We start from the raw sequence: 20,734 nt of genomic DNA, 5'->3' as shown, positions 1-20,734 counted from the left end.
TCTCTTGCCCTTCCGGAGCTCCTCTGTGAGACGCTGAAGTTGTTCCCTCATGGCTCTCATCCCGCATTGCTCGCCACATCCATGAAGACGGCACTCCACTGGTAATGCTAGGTGACTTCAACATCCACCTAGACAAACCATAAACAGCCGACTTCATAGCTCTCCTCTCCTACTTTGACCTTCACAGGGCCAACACCCCCTGCCACCCACAGAGGAGGAAAACAGCTAGATCTTGTTCTGACTTGTAACTGCACCGCTAATCATATTAAAGGTACTCCCCTGCATGTATCTGACCATTTCTTTATAAAATTTACAGTTACACACCCTGTAATCTCACCTCCCACCCCTAACCCTGTTTCTTTCCGTCTTAAACTTTGGTCCCTCTCTCTCACCTGCTTTTCATCCATGTTGTCTTCCTCCCTACCCACCACAACCCTTTACTCGTCTCTCAATATTGAGGAAGCTACTGATAGTCTTTTTAATTTCTCACCATCCTGTCTTGACAGGGTTTTTCCTATTATCGCCAGGCCTGAACGTGCTACACCGTCTTGCCCCTCGCTTTCTGAGGCTTTTCGCGACCATCAGACCAAGCTAAGGGCTGCGGAGAGGAAGTGGCCCAAGACTATCAACATTTTCTTAACTCCTTTGCTACTGATATATCTGCAGCCAAAACCAAGTACTTTCAAAACAAAATCCAAACTGCATCTAAACCGCGTCAACCTTTCTCAACATTCTCCTATCATCTTCTCTGTCCCCCTCCACCTCCCACCAATACCTTTCATATCTCTGATAACTTCTTCACTGCAAAAATGGAGACCATCAGCAGGCAATTCTCTGCTCAACGCAACCCTGATCTCGCTCGCATTCCTCAACTCCCTTCATTCTCTCCCCTGATGTCTCTAAAATTCTCCTTTACACCCGGCCTACTACCTGTCCCCTCAACCTCTTCCAAGCTCATTCAGGTTCTCTCCGTCTCTACTGCCTCAACTTGCACGCATAATAAACACCTCCATTACCACTGGTACTGTCTCCACCTCATTTAAACAGGCCTTGGTAACACCTTTACTCTAGAAACCAACACTCGACCCCTCAGTGGTCAGCAAAACTACAGACCAATCTCACTCCTGCCTTTCCTTTCCAAGGCCCTCGATAGGGTTTTAACCAATCTCTCACAGCATGACCTTCTGGACAGTCAACAATCCGGCTTCAAGAAAGGACATTGTACAAAGACCACTCTCTTATCGGTCTTCGAAAACCTATGGCAGGCAAGGGCAAACTCCTTGTCATCTGTCCTTATTCTGCTTGGTCTCTCTGCTGCATTTGACACTGTGAACCACCAGATCCTGCTGTCCACAGTCTCCAAACCGGGCATCTCTGGAACAACTGGTTTGACTCTTATCTCACAGGCAGATTCTTTAAGGTATCCTGGAGAGGCGAGACATCCATAGCTCACCAGCTGACAACTGGAGTTCCTCATTATTAATAAGGAACATGGGTTCTCATACCATTTTTGTTCAGATGATACACAGCTTTATCTCTCCTTTCAGCCAGATGACCCATCCATCTCTGCCCGTGTGTGTGTCTGCCTGCCTGCCTTCTGGGCATCTATTCTTTGATGAAAGAACATCACCTACAACTCAACTTCTCCAAGACAGGACTCCTGGTTATACTAGCCCACCCATCAATTGAACACCACCTTACAATTCAGCTAGAAATCCTCAACTATAATTCCCTTATTCTCTGCAAGGAACCTGGGGGTGATGTTCGATGACCAGCTGAAATTTACCTTTTACATCGCAGCAACCACTCGAACTTGCAGGTATGTGCTCAACAACATCTGGAAAATCAGGCCATTCCTGTCTGAGCATGCCTCTCAGCTGCTAGTCCAAGCTCTGGTCATATCAAGACTGGACCACGTGCAATTCTCCCATGGGCGGCCTTCCAACCAATGCAGTCAAGCCCTTGAAAATGATCCAGAATACAGCTGCACGTCTAGTTTTCAATCAGCCTAAAATAACCCATGTAACTCCCCTCCTGATTTCACTTCACTGGCTGCCAGTTGCCGCCCGCATTAAGTTTAAATCGCTGACACTGGCCTTCAGAACGATAACGGCAAATTTATCGATTTACCTTAAGCGCCAGGTATACATCCCCTGTAGTCATCTTCGGTCTGAAAATGAGCGACGCCTGGTCGTTTCATCACAGCGATGCACCAAATCACTTGCAAAAACCTTTACTCATTCGGTTCCCCTGTGGTGGAATGAACTGCCAGCCTCCACCCGAACTGCAGCATCCTTCACAACTTTCAGAAAACAGCTCAAAACATACCTGTTCCGCATTTAACCAATAACTGTCTATGTCTTGTGACTAAAAAGATTATTGTTGTTCATTCTCTCCCTTGCTTACTCAAGCTTTGATCCTCCTAGTAGCATGGCATTGCATATTTTTTGATGCTCTCCTACACGGAAGTCGCTTTGGGTAAAAGCGTCTGCCAAATGAATGAATGTATGTATAAATGTAACCAAAACATGGCTCTACACTGTTAGCCGCTAAAATTTTAGGGATCCTCACACATGATAAGAAATATTGTAGATAAATAATGAACACATAAAAAAGCGAAAACACAGATACTTACAAGACAACAGCACGAATGTCCAACATTAAATGCTCTCTCTCACAAGATCTGGTAACAGTGACCCTTGCTAACTTTCAAGTCTTGCGTTGCCAGAAGTGTCAGTAGGGCTACAGTTGCCATCTAGCGGTCAAGAATTGTAAATGCATTTCATTTAATTTGTTAAAATGATCGAAAAATTATTTTGTAGAATGTGTATGAATGTTATGTGACAGCAAATATAATATATATTATGTGTAATAATTATATTTTAAAAGTGTTTACTTGATGATGTCATAACAAACAATTTTAACACTTTTTGGCTACAATCATCACTGGTCTGAATAGGGCTAAAGCCAAAACGTTGAAATTAGATTATATATTGCCTTGATTTTGCCAGGTGGACGAAAAGCCCATTCAGAGGCCAGGTGGACGAAAAGCCCAATTCAGAGCTAAAAATCGTGACTACAGATCGACCATGAAATGAAACGACACTTACATATTGCTGATATTATTTACATATTGAACACGATGAGATATATCAAAAAAACTCTGCGCTTACTGGCCAACAATGACAATGAACCAGTCTTGACTATAAGCAAATAGCCGATCTGAATACGAGCTAAATCGTGACTACTCACAGGCTACACATAGAACATGTCAAAGAAATTAAACCAGGCACATTTTAATCATTGTTGACTTTGCTTACATGGAATATCATACAAGTAATTTGGGAAAACCAACATGTAACCAAAAGTAAGATTATTTTGGGTAGAAGTTGGTTATTAATAGCAGGACTATATCTCTTCTATAGTTAACCCGGATGGTGAAATGACGTCTATCGCTTGCTGGGAACCCATCCGTATTTCATGTGGCTTAGCCTGAAGGGGTGATATTGTTTCACATCCTGGCACTAGACCTTATTCATGATTTTGAGTCGATCATCTGTCAACATCTGGCAGCGAGGATGAGATGGCAGTGTTTAAAATAAGTAATGGCACTAATACAAATTAAGAATTTTAAAAAACCCCACCCCTCCTACTAAAAACACAGAACATGAAGTATCTTGTTTGGAGGTAATTGGAAATAAACAGCCCTCCTATCAAGATACTTGTAGCTCTGCCAATGTTGGTCACTTCTGGAGAAGCACATAACAGAAGATCAGAAGTCGGTGATGTTTCTGCCTCTAGGAGACATTTCGTGATTAAGCTTGTTCTCTGAACTTAAAGTTTCTGTGTCAGGATTTTTAGGAGCCTATGTCATTAAATTGGGCAATTTTGTTAAAGGAATAGTTCACTTAAATATGGAAAATGTATCATTTGCTCGTCCTCATGTCATTCTAAACCTATACAGCTTTCAAATACATTTTTCAGTAGCCTATTTATCAACATTGAAGACCATTTGACAATATAAGAATTTCATTTTAAATTAAATCAAATCTTTGTTTTTGCTTGAATAGTGTTTGTATTTAAGAAGTAAGACTGAGTTTTGCACAAATGGTAGGATCTGTCACCAACTGTAAGATCTTTATTTTTCACTGGGCTCCTGCCTTTGCTTATTTGAAAGACTTGTTCTTCAAGGTGTTTGCGATAAGGCTGAGATCTCAGAGGAGCACAGACAACAGCTGTGTCCAGTATGATAGGAATGACACCCTTTGACCTGCTTTATGTTTTATCCAGAGCCATTGAATATGAGAGTTACGACACTCAATCTCGCAGCCTTGTGGTCACATGGTTCATGGAGCCCTCCATAGTTCCAAACAAATCCATGTGGTCAACCTATTTAAATGGATTTTAGCGAGACAGATTATGTTTGCATAATTTCTTCTAAATAGCACATTGTGTACATTGAATACTACGTTTGCCTTAAAGCACCATTTTGTCTGGGGAGTAATAGGGATATAAGATCAACATCAATATAACAAATGTCCGCCACCTCATTAAAATGGCTCTGTTTTTGTCTATCACTGGAGATTTGTATACATCCACTGATCATATTTCCTTTTAGCATTTACAGATTCACTTGAGTTTTTTTATATATGTGAATTAAGTAATCCGTATTAATCTATCAATTACTCAGGTTGATGTTTTAGATTCTTTTAACAGTGATTTTAGGAAAAGAAGAGCAGCTTGTGCCACATTCTGAATGTCTCTATTGCACGCCCTCTAGTGGTAAAAACCAATACCTGCTATATATCTACAGAAACAAGCAACACAAGAAGGCTAAATTTAGATAAATAAGATAAACTTTTCTATAGCCATAAGGTCAAAATATGACAGAATTTTTCATGAATACCTTTAGTATTTTAGTAGAGATTTTAGTAATTAGTAACAACAGTAATTTATCATTGATGTGGCTTAAAATGTTGTCTGTTTGTTTATTTGGTCGAAACAGTATTGGAGTATTTGGAAATAGAACTTACACACTAAACATATATGAGAAACAGCATTAACTTTTTAATAAATGCAACTATACTCCAATTCTGGTAACAGAGTTCAAGTTTTTACAGATTTGGTTTATAAAAAGGAATCATACATTTATCTGCGCAGTAATCTTCGCAATTGAACAACTTCAAAAAGTGGCTTAAATAATACAGTACAAAAATAGACTGCTTCATCACGAAACTCACTCGCTGAATTAACAATGGCACTGTAGTTCATAGAAAAAGAAACGATGAAATAAAAAATAAAAAGATCCTGCTGTCGAGTAAACAGAAAAATTACATTCACTGGCTTTCAGTCTTATACTGTGTGAAGGCACTCGTGGGTTTATTACAGCATAGTGAGAGTTCACGCCAACCCTGCATCCTTAGCCATTCCAAAAAAGATTCCTTTCTGCCCAATAAGTTTGGTTGGTGTGTCGAATTCTGCTATCTGTCCCTTGTCCAAAACAAGCACTCTGTGAAAACAAGGAGATATGTGATTATCCACTTTGTATAGACGTATGTTTTAACTAAGAACTGTATTTGAAGTACTGCATTCACTGTCTAAAAGACAATTTCATTCTCCCAAAAGAAAATTTTAATCATAAAAGAAAAAATTGCATATATTACAATTTGAAGGCAAACCCTACATCAGTGTCACATAATAGCGCAGCACAGGCAATGACTGTGGGTTTAATGATGTCATTTCACCTAAAAGACTGTAACCGCATTGGCACCTCACTTCCTGTTTGCCAGCTCTGTAGAATCACCATTATAGTCATACGCACACACCAGACTCTGTCACCAACCACAGACCACTCACATGGACATCCCCAAACCACAGCTCGCTGACTTTACTGCAGTATCATTTAATTCGTTACAACATTAGATACTAATCCATTATTTTAAACTGTCTGGTACACTATAAATCATTGGTTGTTTCTCGATGCATGTAAATAATAAACAAATCTACAATTTTGTCTTATTTTTAAGTGTATTGTTATGCAGTTGCTATGTGGATGATTAAATTATAACCAATTGAGGAAAATTGCATTTCTAAATCTGTACCTAGTGTAATCCATGATGGTGTTGAGTCTGTGAGCTATAGTGAAAACTGTGCAGTCTTCGAACTGAGTGCGGATTGTGGACTGGATCAGATCATCTGTCTCCAGGTCAACGGCGGCAGTGGCTTCGTCAAGGATGAGGATTCTAGTCTTCCTCAGCAAGGCTCGTGCCAGACACACCAGTTGCCTCTGACCCACACTAAACATAGAGCAGCAGGGAACAGGTTTATATCATATGTAAGTAAATGTTCTCTAACTATAATGCTCAAAACATACAGCCAAATACACAAAGACAAATATCAGACACCACATATTTTATTATTTCAAATAAAGATTTTGCACTATTTTCAGATAACTAATCAAATAAGGATTTTTTAATGGTGCAAATATAAAAAATCAAGATTTTTTGCTTGATCAGCTGAAGCACACAGATGTTTTTTTCCAAATTCCCAAAGCATGCTGGGATGTAATGGATGGAGTGCATGCTCAACGCAAAAGCAAAGCTATACCAAATAAAAAATTAGTTGTTAATGTTAATTTATTCTCAACAATTACAAATAATGTTACATTAAAAATGAAAAATGCATGCATTTTCATTTATGGCTTTAGACTTTTGGACTGTATACAATGCGAATACAAATACTGTACATTGCTTTGTTCTTCATTATTCTATGAAACGGTCTTTGTACTGTACAGTACCTTAGGTTTTCTCCTCCTTCTGCACATTCCAGATTAAGTTTGGCAGCCTGGTTGCTAACAAACTTCTTTAAATGAGAGAGTTCCAGGGCTCTCCACACTTCATCATCACTGTATTTCTCAAAGGGATCCAGGTTCATCCGCAGCGTTCCAGAAAACAGAACAGGTTCCTACAAATGCATATCAATCACAGCAAATTCAAGTGCATGCTTTAAATAGCTCTACACACTGTGTATGTTTGTAAAGTGTGCTTGAAGACAACTCTCAAACAATTTGAACAGTATATAAAACATACTGTATATCTTGGATGGCCTGAGGTTGAGTAAAGTAACAGCAAGTTTTCTTATTTTTTATTTTTGAGACTCCCTCATGTCATTATAAACCTAGTTCTGCTAGACCTATCTGCAGCGTTCAACACTGTCAATCACCAGATACCGCTAGCAACCCTGTAGTTGCTGGGAATCTCAGGCACTACTCTCCGCTGGTTCAAATCCTACCTCTCCGGCAGATCCTTCAGGGTGTCATGGAGGGGCTTGCTGTCAACTGCTCACCACACAATCACTGGGGTCCCTCAGGGATCGGTGCATGGACCACTCCTTATATCCTTGGGACCCATCATACAGGCACATGGCTTCTCCTATCACTCTTATGCTAACGGTACCCAGATCTACATCTCATTTCACCCAGACGATACCACTGTAGCAGCTCGCATAACAGACTGCCTAGATGACATTTACATTTAGTCATTTAGCAGACGCTTTTTTCCAAAGCGACTTACAAAGAGTTCGGGGAGCAATAAGCGATATGACATCTCAGCTTGGATGAAAGAGCATCACCTCCAGCTGAACCCTGTCAAGACTGAACTGCTTCTATTTCCGGCACACCCCATGGTGCAACACGATCTTTCAATCCATCTTTGCAATACCACAATCACTCCTTCCAAAACAGCCAGGAACCTCAGAGTCATAATTGATGAACAGCTGTCCTTCAATGATCACATTGCAAGAATAACGCGATCATGCCCATTTGCCTAATTTAACATTAGAAAAATTAGACCCAATCTCACAGGACTATCACTGGATCTGAACCGACATACATTTACATCCTCCTACACTTCCACACCCCACCAAGGACCCTGTGTTCAGCAGACCAGCGGTGTCTTGTATTGCCTTCTCAAAAGGGCAGTAAATCGCTTTCCTGCTCATTCTTCTTCACAGCTCCTTCCTGGTGGAACATTCTTCCTAAATCAATCGGGTCAATCACATATCTCAATCTCAAAACATTCAAAAATTTACATAAAACCCATCTCTTCTGTGAATACTTGATAGAATAAAAACAAAAAAGAAAACAGACACTAACCCTCTCTCTTTCTCTCAACAGGTATTGGTCTGGCTTTTGTGGAAACTAGTAACATGGTATAAGCTCTTATTGTATTCTTGCTCCTGTATGACATATCCCTTATTGCTCCCTGAACTCTCTGTAAATCGCTTTGGATAAGAGCTGCTAAATGACTAAATGTAAAAAATATGAACACAAAAAATATATATTTTGAAGAATGCTGGCAACCAAAAGTATTGGCAACTACTGCCTTCCATTGTATGGGCACAAATCCTTTCAAAATATCTTCTTTTGTGTTCCACAGGAAAAAAATCTTGAATAAAAATAATTTGTCACATTTATATAGCACTTTTTTGGGTACTCAAAGCCCTTAATCTCCTCAAGCACCACCAAAGTGCAGAATCCACCGGAAGCTCAGGAACGCCAACCTCACACCAGCTTATTAGTGGAGAGAAGATAGAGTAACAAAGCCAATTAGTACATATGGGGATGATTAGGACACCATGATGTATAGAGGGGAATGGGTGAATTTGGCCAGGATGCTGGGGTTACACCCCAACTCTTATTTGAAGGACATCCTGGGACTTTTAATGACCCCAGAGAATCAGAACCTCCGTGAATGCACGTAGTGAATGGTTTTACTACCAAAAAACCCTCAAATGAACCTGGGCACAAACTAACAACCCATTAGCCACAATTGTGTTTTCAGTTGAACAGCTAATTAGCCACTGTTTTTGAGCCTGAAGGTGCTTTGGCCTCCTCTACTGCCAGGACGAAATTCACAATCCACCGCTTTATGGCACTGAAATGATTTCACTGACATAGTAAACCCAACATGAGTGAAATGCTAATATAAAGACAAACACAATTTTCAAGCTGTGCTTAAATTAAAACAGATGTCACACCACCAACAAAGCCGAAGACATTCCAAAAGACCAACCTGAGGAATAATGGTGAGTTTGGATCTGAGGTCGTGAAGGCCGATCTCGGAGATCTTCACCTCATCGATTACGATCTCTCCCTCCGCTGCCTCCAGCAGACGGAACAGACAGAGTGTCATGGAGGATTTACCGGCTCCAGTTCTTCCTACGATGCCGATCTGTAGTTGAAGACAGATTTGAACATTTCTGTGATGTGACCTTATTTGCCCCTAAGACTGTAGATTTCAGTTGTGATATTTCTCACCTTCTCTCCGCCTTTTACTTTCAGAGAGAGGTTTCTCAGCACCAGGTCCAGTCCTTCTCGATACCTCACACTGTAGTCCATTAACTCTACATTCCCCTTTGAAGGCCAGTCTGGTGGAGGCCGTTTGTCCTCCACTACCCATGGAGCCTGTGGACATTAGTGACAGACTATGTAAGGGATTTCAAAGATATTAGTGTCAGCTTTATGAATCTGAACAACTATGAGCATTTGCAAAATAATTAATACTTTTGGATAGAAATGAACACACACACATTTTTGTGTGTACTGTAAAAATACCCAACCTATACATGTTCTCCCAACTAAGTGTTCTGAACTTTTAGAAGCAAGAGTAAATGTATTATTTACTGAATAAGACGAATCCTCAACATTTTGCCTATAATATAACTCTACTTAGATACTAAAGTGTTTGTTTGTTTGATTGCTTTCTTTATGCTGCTGTTGTTATCACTGTTACACACTGTTAAATATAAGGTGCTTCAAAAGGTTCTTTGTGGCGTAAAAAGATTCTTCAAATTATAAAAAAGTAAGAAAGAGATGGTTCTTTGAAGAACCTTTGGCTGAATGGAATCAAAATGGTTCTTCTATGGCATCACTGCGAAGAACCTTTTAAGCACAATCCAAAAACTACTTCACCATTGTTTTAGCAAGCTACCACTTTACTGCATGTTAATTGTGGTATTACTAAGTTCAGATTTCCTGTTGGTAAATGTCAAGTAAAATGTCTGGTTCTGCAAGAGTAACAGACCAGTGAATTATCAAACAAACTGTCTCTCATCCTTAAATGTCTAAATGGTCATGGATGATTTTACACTACTATGTGAATGGCCATATTGTTTACTAATGCATTGTACTGTACCTCAGTTGGCGTCTCTGAGTATTCCTTCACTCTCTCCACAGCTACTATGTTGCTTTCCAGGTCAGAGGTCATCCTCACCATCCAGTTTAGCGACATAGTGACCTAATCAATCCAGTAATAATATTTTAAATATAGATCATTATAATAACAGAATATAAGTCTAGCATGCTTATTATTACAGTTAAATATATTAATTAAATACTTAGGGCTAAGACCTAATGTTTAGAACCTTTATAAGGTGAAACATATAAACTGTTGATGATTTCTGTACCTGAAGAGCATATGACACCGACAGCCCAACCAAGCCAGGGTTGAGCTTGTCCTTCCCAATGACAGCAAACACAGCAGCAAACAACACGATGCAATTCCCAATAAATTCGATGCGAACTCCCAACCACCTGTTTTCATTGAAACAAAACCCAGTTACAACACACTGCAGAGCACAGTAGCCAAACTTCATAGGGTCCAAATTTCTCAATTAAATAGCATATAAGAAATATTTAAATGTCTGAAAAAGTAATGGTTCTTATTTTCTTTCTAGCACAGCCAAGAACAAAAAAAACAATTCAATAAAAAAAACTATACATTCAGAAGAAGAAATCAGCAGAAATACATCCAAACCTACCTGTTGGAAACAATACCAGGGTAGTAACTCTTTTGGTTCTCATCCACTTTCATATTACTCATGAGCACAAAGGCACTGTTTCGCCCGTAGGCACGGATCACACTTGTGCCTGTAATGGTCTCCGAAAAATGTGAATATATAGGAGACCTACTGACAGATTCCAGTCTCTTAAGCTGCCGAGACGTGGCTACATAAAATCTCTACAGAGGAAATTGAGGGGAAGAGAAGAAAACATTCTGTTTAACTGCTACACAACATCAGCAGCAACACCACAAATGTACATAACAATACATACTGTATAAATATACACAAAAACAATAGATGAAGAGTTTGGTTCCAAAAGGTGATTTTAAAATAAATAAAGTTTTTGTTATATCATTTTGGAAACAAACTCTTCAAATGTACACTGTATTTACATATATAAAACAGCAAGGATTCGTAAAACTGACGTCTTGTCATACTGGCAGCATTCTGCCTCTGACATTCCTGCTTTGTCTCAGCAAGTCTTCATAGTGAGGGATTTCTCTTTGATAGCATTGTAAAAATGCACCACATTGCAACAAATGTTGTATGTTTGTCTGAAAATATTGGGCCAATTTGTATTTGAACTTATCAATAATCAAATTAAAATACAATAGTGCATGAACATTTTTTCAACTTTATTACCTATTAGACAATTATTTTAATTTAGTTCAATAGGAGGAATAATAAATAGATTTAGCAACAAATTGTTATAAATTCTATGGTAATGTAATATCAAGACACTCAATGTTACTTAAAGGGACAGTTCACACAAAAATGGAAAGTCTGTCGTCATTTACTCATCCTCTTGTCATTTTTTACCTATATGACTTTCTTAGTTCTGGAGAACACAAAAGAAGATATTTGAAGAATGGCGGTGACCGAGCAATAGCATTACCCATTGACCTGCAATGGTTTGGTGTCAGAAGTGAAAGGGTACATTCAAAATATCTTCAATTGTGTCCTGCGGAAGAAAGAAAGTCATACAGGTCAAAATGATAAGATGATGAATAATTGACAGAATTTTTATTTTAGGTGAACTATACCTTTAACTTAGACAAACCATAAAAATGTCAGTTTCAAGAATCCACACCATGAGCATAAATATCATTAGTTATCGAACATTATTTAACAACACATCATGTGAATTATTCTCAAAACATTTAACATTTGTTTTCCAAATCTGATTCACAGTATGGGTTCAAATATGAATGGAATAGAATTTAGAGAGACCTCAAGAGAGACACAAAAGTTTTTTCTCAAAGCATGTATATATAATAACATCATCATAAATAAATCAAAAATGGATGTGATATTTTGTGTGCATGCAATAAACAATTCACAGAATATAAAGTGATGAATTGAGAAAAAAGGTGCCATGCAAAGCCTAAGCCGTATTAAAAAAAGAGACATGCAGTTCAAAGAGAATCAAGATAGATGCAAGATTACATCAATTACAATTATGAGAGGGTCGGAAGCTTTAGTACCTAGATGCTTAAGGACAGGGGCACATGTGAGGGTATATCTTGTGAATCTCAGACTAATCTTTTGTGTTAGCAACATATTCCCATGTGGTCTAGTAGTTAGTACACTATAACTAAATTGTTAGTAGCCTAACAAACTAAGAAAGCCTGAACCAAAATCACATGATCCGTAGCATAAATATTGTTATTCACTTATTTGACTACAAATTTGCCCTCACTTCCTTCTGTTGGAAAAGCCAGGGACAAGGGAAAAGTCCGCTGTTACCAGATTATTTAGTAAACACTATGCTGTTATTGTTAAAGGAGCGTATGAATGCACATGATTGTTGAACTGATGAAATTAACAGAAACACTTAACCACATTCAGTAGATTATAAATTAGAGACAAATGAATTACAAGCTACCCCTGCAAATCTAACTCTCTTCAGTAAAAAGCTTTTCTTTACGCACCTTCAGTCCTTTTCAACACATGATGGCGCTAAGTATATTTTAAATGTTTCTCAGATGGATGTTTATGTACACTGTAAAACTAAATGCTGCCATACATTTTTAAGTACAATCAAACTGGCTTTACAAGTACTTGGAAGTCTACTAGGGGTGTGATGAGATCTCGTGTCACGAGATCTCGTGAGATCCTATTGGTCTCGTAAAAACACAATATCCTCACTTAGATTGGCAAAATGGAGTTCTCGGCTCGAGACTGCAACAATTTTAGTCGCATTAGCTCGCTATATTTAACCTGTGCGACCTCAATATACAGTATATTTGGGAGCATTTGTGTGAGAGCACATTTTATTGTGGTGCTACCTCTTTTCATTACTGTACAGAACAAAGTATGTGTGTGCTATGAGCTGCAGTGATCTCCTCTGCTGTGATCTCGGCCAATCACAAAGACAAGGTGATTTACCATCCCGCGGCGCTACTTTCCCACCGTTTCTCTATGTACGCACACACTAGCTATATAGGTTCAGTCAGTGGAGGAAGGAGGATTGACAGTGTGAAATGATCGCCACCTCTGCTATCAGGAGCACTATGCAAAAAGCATATAAAGAAAACAAACACAGCTCTTTACTAAAAGCTACGACTGTTAAGAAAACAAAGCATAATTTTTGTGCAATTACTGCCTGTTGGTTGAGTTTGTGACGAAACATTTAGCGGTGTTTACATATTGTTCATTACTGCATAATATAATCCAGTAAAATTGAAGTTCCCCTCAGTCGGTCTCTCGACGTTGTGAGAGACTGACTGGGGTTTGATCTTGAGAACCTACCTTCTCCGAGATAATTCATTATAAAACGCCAATGGGCTTGGCGAATGGCACGCCCACGCCAGTCTCCGCCCCCTACATACAGGTATAAAGGAAGATGGCGGCGGTCATTCACTCATCCTTTGTTCTTCGGAACCTGTGTGTTTTGCTACATGCTACACGCAATACTCAACTTCGAGACTGATTTTAACCTGCTGGATTTACGACGCGGAGCAGCGGACTTCTCCTTTCGGTGGACTTCCCCTGGGCGTTTCGGCAGAAGGCTACAGACCTTAAGAGGTAAGTCCCTCCGGCTACGAGCATGTCTCGTAGCTGTGTCCTCGGATGCGACAGACTCATCCTGGAGTCTGACGGCCTTGATACCTGCATCACTTGCTTGGGGCTCAAGCATGCTGAGGCAGGTTTCACTGATTCGGCATGTCCCGTGTGTGCGGACATGGCAATTAGGGTGTTGCGGTCACGGTTGGCTACGTTCTTTTCGAGCGCTGCCACCACCCCGTCTGCTTCCCAGGCGTCTTCAGTCGCTGATTCGGCGCGGTTGATCGCTTTGGCGAGCAGCGGGGGTGATTCTGGGACTCCTATGGATGTCGGTCCGTCAGCTACATGCTCGCGGACCATCCATACCCCTGCACGCTCACCTGGTTCGTCCCCTACGAGCGGCAGACAGCCGTCTCATAGTGGAAAGACTGCGTATAGGCATGATGACTCCATTTCTATTGCTGCATCGGACAGCTGCCTGCTGGCATCTGATGCGGAAGCCTCCTCTGATCTCCTGTCGTCAGGCAGTCGAGTGCCAGTGGAGACTGACGCTGAGATGTCGGCTATGCTCTCTCGGGCAGCCGCGTGCATCGGGTCGAACCCGTCCCTATAACCGAGATGTCGTCCGGGTTTTACAGCCCGTACTTCATCATGCCCAAAAAGGGCGGGGGGCTGCGGCCCATTTTTGATCTGCGTCGCCTGAACAAGCACCTGCACAAGCTGCCGTTCAGAATGCTGACGCAGAGATGCATCCTGGGCTCGGTACGTCACCAGGATTGGTTCGTGGCAATCGACCTGAAGGACGCGTACTTTCACGTCTCTATTCTCCCCCGACACCGGCCGTTCCTACGGTTCGCCTTCGAGGGAAGGGCGTATCAGTACAGGGTCCTGCCATTCGGTCTGGCCCTGTCTCCACGGCTTATTTCCAAACTAGTGGAGGCTGCCTTAGCTCCTGTCACGGAGCAAGGCGTGCGAGTGCTAAACTATCTCGACGACTGGCTTATCTTGGCACACTCGCGAGATGTGTTGTGCACGCACAGGGACCTTGTGCTTCGGCACCTAGACCGTCTAGGCCTCCGGGTCAACCAGGAGAAGAGCAAGCTCTCCCCCGCGCAGAGCACCTCTTACCTGGGGATGGAACTAGACTCTGTCCTTATGACAGCACGTCTCACCAACGAGCGTGCACAGTCAGTGCTGCGCTGTCTGAGGTTGATCAGTCAGAATCCCTCGACGCCGCTGAAGAACTTTCAGAGGCTCCTGGGGCACATGGCGTCCTCGACGGGGGAAATCCCTCTCGGGTTGATGCACATGCGGCCGCTTCAGCACTGGTTACAGAGTCAGGTTCCCTGGACGGCGTGGCACGCCGGCACCAGGCGGATTACGGTAACGCCTCAGTGCCTTCGCACTCTCTTACCCTGGTCAGACTTGACCTTTCTCAGAGCGGGGGTTCCGCTCGGACAGGTTTCGAGGCGTGTCGTGGTAACGACAGATGCCTCCCTGCAAGGGTTGGGTGCGGAGTGCAACGGGCACGCAGTATCGGGTCACTGGACGGGTCCCCGACTGCCAAGAGTTTCTAGCAGTCCATCTGGCACTGAGGAGGCTCCAGCCCCTCGTGCAGGACAAACACGTGCTAGTCCGGTCGGACAGCACGACTGCTGTGGCGTACATCAATCACCAGGGCGGCATACGCTCACGGCAGTTTTCGCAACTCGCCTGACGCCTCCTCCTCTGGAGTCAGCAGGTGACCAAGTCCCTGCGGGCCACGTTTCTCCCGGGCTACCTGAACCAGACCAATACTATGTGGCTGGAAGATTACGTCTCGCGGTAGCACTCTTGTGACTCGCTAGTCCAGTCAGGGTCGCTCCGCTAGAGGTCGTGATATCGGTGCAAGCGCTGTGGCGTTTAAGATTGATCCCCAGTCAGTCTCTCACAACGTCGACTTCATTCCACAACGCTGCACCGAATCACTGCAGTGAACGGGAGTGCCCTCTCAGGTTCCTCAGTACAAAGGGTGAGTGAATGACCGCCGCCATCTTCCTTTATACCCGTATGTACGGGGCGGAGACTGGCATGCGCGTGCCATTCGCCCAGCCCATTGGCGTTTTATAATTAATTATCTCGGAGAAGGTATGTTCTCAAGATCAAACCCAGGCAGTCTCTCACAACGTGAGAGACGTTTAATTTTATAATGCCTACATTTTTAGCATTGAGTGTTTTTAAGGTGAATAAGAGACAATTTTCCCTTGTATGTTTAATCATTAAGGATTTCTTTAAAAAAAGTCTAAAAATCTCATCTCGTCTCGTGAATTCAGTCTCGTCTGATAAGTGTCTTCTCACACCCCTAAAGTCTACAATGAAGTGCAAAAGTCTGAGGCTACTCACAATCTAACATTAAATTCAGGTTTCAAATTATAGGTATAATATATGGATTATTATTATACTTTTATATTACATAGAGTACAGATAATACTTTTAATCTCTATTTAGACTGAGTACAAATAGCCCGCCCAAGGCAGGAATGCTTTTTACACAATCCAAAGAAAATACAGCTATTTTCGGTTAAAGTAGATGCCATTGACCTCGGTGTCTTGTGCCACGCTTTACAGACTTTACACCTTAAGCCACTGGAGTCGCTGTTTGAAAAAGCGTCGTTCTTGAACTTCTCTATTACAATCACATATAGGTGGGTGGACCAAGTACAAATAATCTCTGCCTTTATTTATTTTTGACACTATTTCAGTATTTCCTTCGCTCGATGCCAGGGGTATGGATGTGTTGTGTTTTCTTGTCATTTTGTAATCATTTTGTATTAAATAATAAAAGGTTGAGTTAAAAAAGTAACACAAACTGTGTTGTCCTTAACTAGACACAGAGATGTGTTAAGTTAAGGATGAAGTGTGTTGTTTTCAGACTGTACAATCAAATTGGTTTTTACAAGTGATTTAAACTATTTTACAATTTGACACAAGTTACAATAACTTATCGCTGGTCAAAATTAGTTCGTTGAAATGACTTGTTAAGTATTTTTGATTGGATAAAAAAACGTAAGTCAGTAAAATAGTTTACAGTGTGTATTTGTCATGTTTAGATTGCTCTTCTTGGTATAATATTGTTAAGCTCTATAAAAAAACCTCAAGAAGGTGCTTTGGTAAAGAACAGCTATTGCCTGGTTCACCAGAGCCTCGACTCACGACTGCACTGAAACCAAATGACCAAACCACATGGTGCGTTTCACTACAACAGTAAAACAGTGACAATGCAGCTAGAACACAAAATAAACATGTTAGCATGCTGTATTAATAAGTTAGCAGACTTGTTCCTATTTACCTGGACCCACCAATAGAACAGCATTAACGGCACTATGACTATGAGGAACATAGGGGTGAGGGCAGAGCATACGATCAGCACATTTACTGTGTACCAGAAAGTGCGCATCCAGATATCAATATTCTCTGGAAGGAGAGAGTCAATTGTGTCCACGTCTTTGCTGAAGCGGTTCAAGAGCCGCCCCGAGGGTGTGGCCTCGAAAAAGGCCTGGGGAGCTCTCAAAATGGCGTGGAGCATGTTGAGGTGAGTCGTGTGGGCCGCCTTCAGCATGCTGTAAGCCCGGCACAGTAAACAATTGCCCAGAATCAGCGCACCTGTTGAAGGGGCAGCACAATAACAGACAGTGAGGGAGAGGAGGGTTAGTCGCGGTCCCTCGATCGACTCATGTCTCAAAGCTCTGGTTCATCTAAAGCAGTTTAATGAGACTGTGACATTTGGCTACATGCACGCTACTAGAATGGGGTGATGCGCTATTGCTACTGTACATTACAGTATGTGTCCACTTGTGAGTTATTAATACTGAATTGGCACTATGAGGTGGCTGTCCAGTGCACCACACTGCACACATCTAGAAGAGAAAGAGACCCATGTGAAAGTCAATAGAAAGCAGGTTTCCGTCTGCTGTTCTGCTTTACAGTAAGACAGAAGATGTGAAATAAAACTGTTATTTGGTATGTGCTTTGGTATGAGAAATAATGGAGTTCTCATTTATATTATATTCAAGCATTAAATGTGTCTTTTTCTGCTTTGAAGTGATAGTTCACCCACAAATTAAAATTCTGTCAGCATTTACTTACCCCTATTGTTTCCTTCTGCAGAACACAACATAAGATATTTTGAAGAATGTTGGTAACCGAACAGCGATGCCACCCATTGAACTGCATTTTGTGTCCATACAATAGAGGTAAATGGGTGGCAGCGCTGTATGGATACCAACTTTCTTTAAAGTATCTTCTTTTGTGTTCTGCTAAAGAACAGGTTTGAAATGACAAGAAGTTGAGAGAATGATGACAGAATTTTCATTTTGAGTGAACTTGAACTTTAAATAAACAAAACACAATAACAATGTTATATGAGTATAACATTTTGAAGAATTTGAAGGAAATTTAGAAAGAGGAGCACACTCAAAACTAAAAATTATTTCATCATTTACTTTCTTTCATGTCTTTTAAAACCTGTATGACTTTCTTTCTTCCACAGAACATAAAAGAACATATTTTTAAGAATGATAATAACAAAAACAACGTTGGACCTCATTGACTTCTATTGTATAAACAAAAAACCTTTGTCAAAATATCTTATTTGGTGTTCAACAGAAGAATTAATCATAAACAGGTCATGGATAAATTATGACATCCTTTTTGGGGGGGAACTATCCCTATTGAATCTTCTGGCTTGACATCTTTCCGAATCTTATCCAAGTTATAACAAAATTTAAGAACCAGAAGATCTCAGCAAAAGTTTAAATATCATTTCCATTTAATCTTATCGCCGCCTCCAAGAAAAATTGTTAATATGTCTATGGGCTGTGAATATAAACAACTAACATACAAGAGAAATTTTTGTAAAAATGACAACAAGCTCAACTAATCCCAGTCGCTCTCAACTAATAATTAATTATTGTTTATTTTATTTATTTATTTAACTATTATATAATTGAGTTGACCTTTATGTGTGGCTCATGCACCGCATTAACAACTTCACCAGAGGGCGCTAGTACACCGCATATTACTACTGTACTACGGGTGAGAAGACCTCTTATGTGCAAACCATGAGCCAGACCTCTACAGTAAAGTCCCTGTGCATCTATACATTGTTGTGTATGTATGTGTGTGTTTGTGTGATGGTCTGTGCTCATGAATGGGTGAGTGTAAAAGCAAAAGTGCAGCAGAAGTCAGAGCAGGAAATGAGCAGGCAGGCTTCTTAGTGAAGAAACAGGAAATGAACACTCGATTAGGGAAGAAGACACACGATACAGGCAAACGTGAAACAGGGAAAAATCTGAAATGCTGCCTCATCTTGAACCACATCCTGTAAAGCACAACTCAAACAAATCTCAAAAGAAGACTGAAATTTTTAGGACATTCTCCAGGTTTCATCCACAATTGATCACAGAGCTGAAAAAAACCCTGAAAAAATACCTGCACAAAGATGTAAATGAAAGCCAGGGGGCCAATGACAAATGCGAAAATGGGTGTGCTGCATATTATAACAATCATGGTGGACACAGAGGCAAAGAAGGTGCCCAGGAACATGAGGACTGTGGACGGAAGGACCTCATCTATCACATAAATGTCCTTGGAGAAGCGATTGATGATCCGGCCTATAGGGGTGGTATCAAAGAAAGACTGGGGGGTGTGAAATTTGTTGTCCAGCAGGGCCTGGTGCAGCTTGCGTGCGGCCTGGATTTTCCCCAAGGCGAGAGTAAAGGAAGAGAGCATAACCAGGATGCCTGTGTTAGAGAGACCAGAGCAGGGGGAGAGGGTCACTACTACATTCTACACAGACCTTTGGGACAAAAAGGGGATTGAGTGGGGGGTTGTGGTATTTCGAAGGTGAGCTACTGTACAAAGCAAGAGTCGTGTTCAGGAGCACGTTCCACACAAAAAAACCCACAAAAGCACACTAATTTGTATTATGTTAAGGAAATATTTTGTGACTGTTTCATTGTTTTTTCATCCTGATGTTGTTCCAAACCTCGCAAGGCGTTAAACCTAATTATTGACACTAAATGGCATTGGATCTCATGAAAGTTTAAACTAAAAATGAACAGCCAAAATGCATAAAAGTTTTCTATTTACGTTGTATATATATAATGACCCTGAAGAGCTATAATTGACTTATATGTAGTCCTTTTTAGAGACTTATACTTGTTGTATGGAAAAGATCTGCTTAAACTTTCACATTTCTACATGAGAAAAGCATACCGGTTTGGAACAAACATGATGCATAACGTACACATTTTTAACTTAAGGTGGTAAACTTTTCCTTTACCATGCACATAAATGAAATGAATGACTAGAATCACCAGACAATTTGATTTACATACAGTACAAATCCTCCAATATTTCAATCCTTGGTTTCAGGGTTCATGTCATGTAATCGTATCAGACATGCACATTACATCCGCAGTGCAAATGAAGAGAATGTATCCGCCATACCTTGTGAAATGCCCAGCGCAGCGTACACCCCCACCCTCATTTGAACAATCTCATGTGTTCTGTTGTGCAGTACGTCATTAGTCCAATCGCTCAGCCAGAAGTTGGCTCCAATCGCAGCTGCGCTCTGACAGCCATACAGGAAGCAGATGAAAAGGGACAGGAGAGGCCCCACTGCTTTTGCATACTCCCAGTAAACTTTAAACTTCACCTAAATGAGGAAGAAGGATGTAATGGGTAAATGCAGTTTATCGGACTACTGTAAACTGTGATGCAGTAGGCTGGCTTTGAACATCTAGAGCGCTACAACGTGTGTCCTGTTGTGTGATATACTATACTTCGTATAAAATACTTTAAATCAACAATTCACAATATATGTTGCAACTACAGTTTTAAAACAT

General features: G+C 40.9%; 1 protein-coding gene across 2 annotated transcripts in view; it reads right to left on the bottom strand.

Annotated features, from left to right (window-relative positions):
* Window positions 1-4,897: 4,897 nt before the first annotated feature.
* The window catches only part of abcc3 (ATP-binding cassette, sub-family C (CFTR/MRP), member 3), a 53,899-nt gene continuing 38,062 nt past the window's right edge, over window positions 4,898-20,734 (bottom strand). The window contains exons 22-31 of one of the 2 annotated variants that reach the window (XM_079476829.1): window positions 20,337-20,544; window positions 19,317-19,627; window positions 10,819-11,018; window positions 10,465-10,591; window positions 10,194-10,295; window positions 9,317-9,463; window positions 9,072-9,230; window positions 6,797-6,963; window positions 6,102-6,296; window positions 4,898-5,509 (exon numbers count right to left, since the gene is read on the bottom strand). In XM_079476829.1, the coding sequence (XP_079332955.1) occupies window positions 5,401-5,509; window positions 6,102-6,296; window positions 6,797-6,963; window positions 9,072-9,230; window positions 9,317-9,463; window positions 10,194-10,295; window positions 10,465-10,591; window positions 10,819-11,018; window positions 19,317-19,627; window positions 20,337-20,544 (1,725 nt within the window). In that variant the 3' untranslated portion in view covers window positions 4,898-5,400. Of the gene's footprint in view, window positions 5,510-6,101; window positions 6,297-6,796; window positions 6,964-9,071; window positions 9,231-9,316; window positions 9,464-10,193; window positions 10,296-10,464; window positions 10,592-10,818; window positions 11,019-17,175; window positions 17,490-19,316; window positions 19,628-20,336; window positions 20,545-20,734 lie in introns of both variants that reach the window. The other variant, XM_079476828.1, reaches the window with a different exon arrangement.

This window comes from Barbatula barbatula (genome assembly GCF_947034865.1).
Source record: "Barbatula barbatula genome assembly, chromosome: 16".
Classification (NCBI taxonomy): domain Eukaryota; kingdom Metazoa; phylum Chordata; class Actinopteri; order Cypriniformes; family Nemacheilidae; genus Barbatula; species Barbatula barbatula.
Note: the sequence above shows the minus strand (reverse complement) of the source record. Positions and strands in the feature narration are given on the sequence as shown.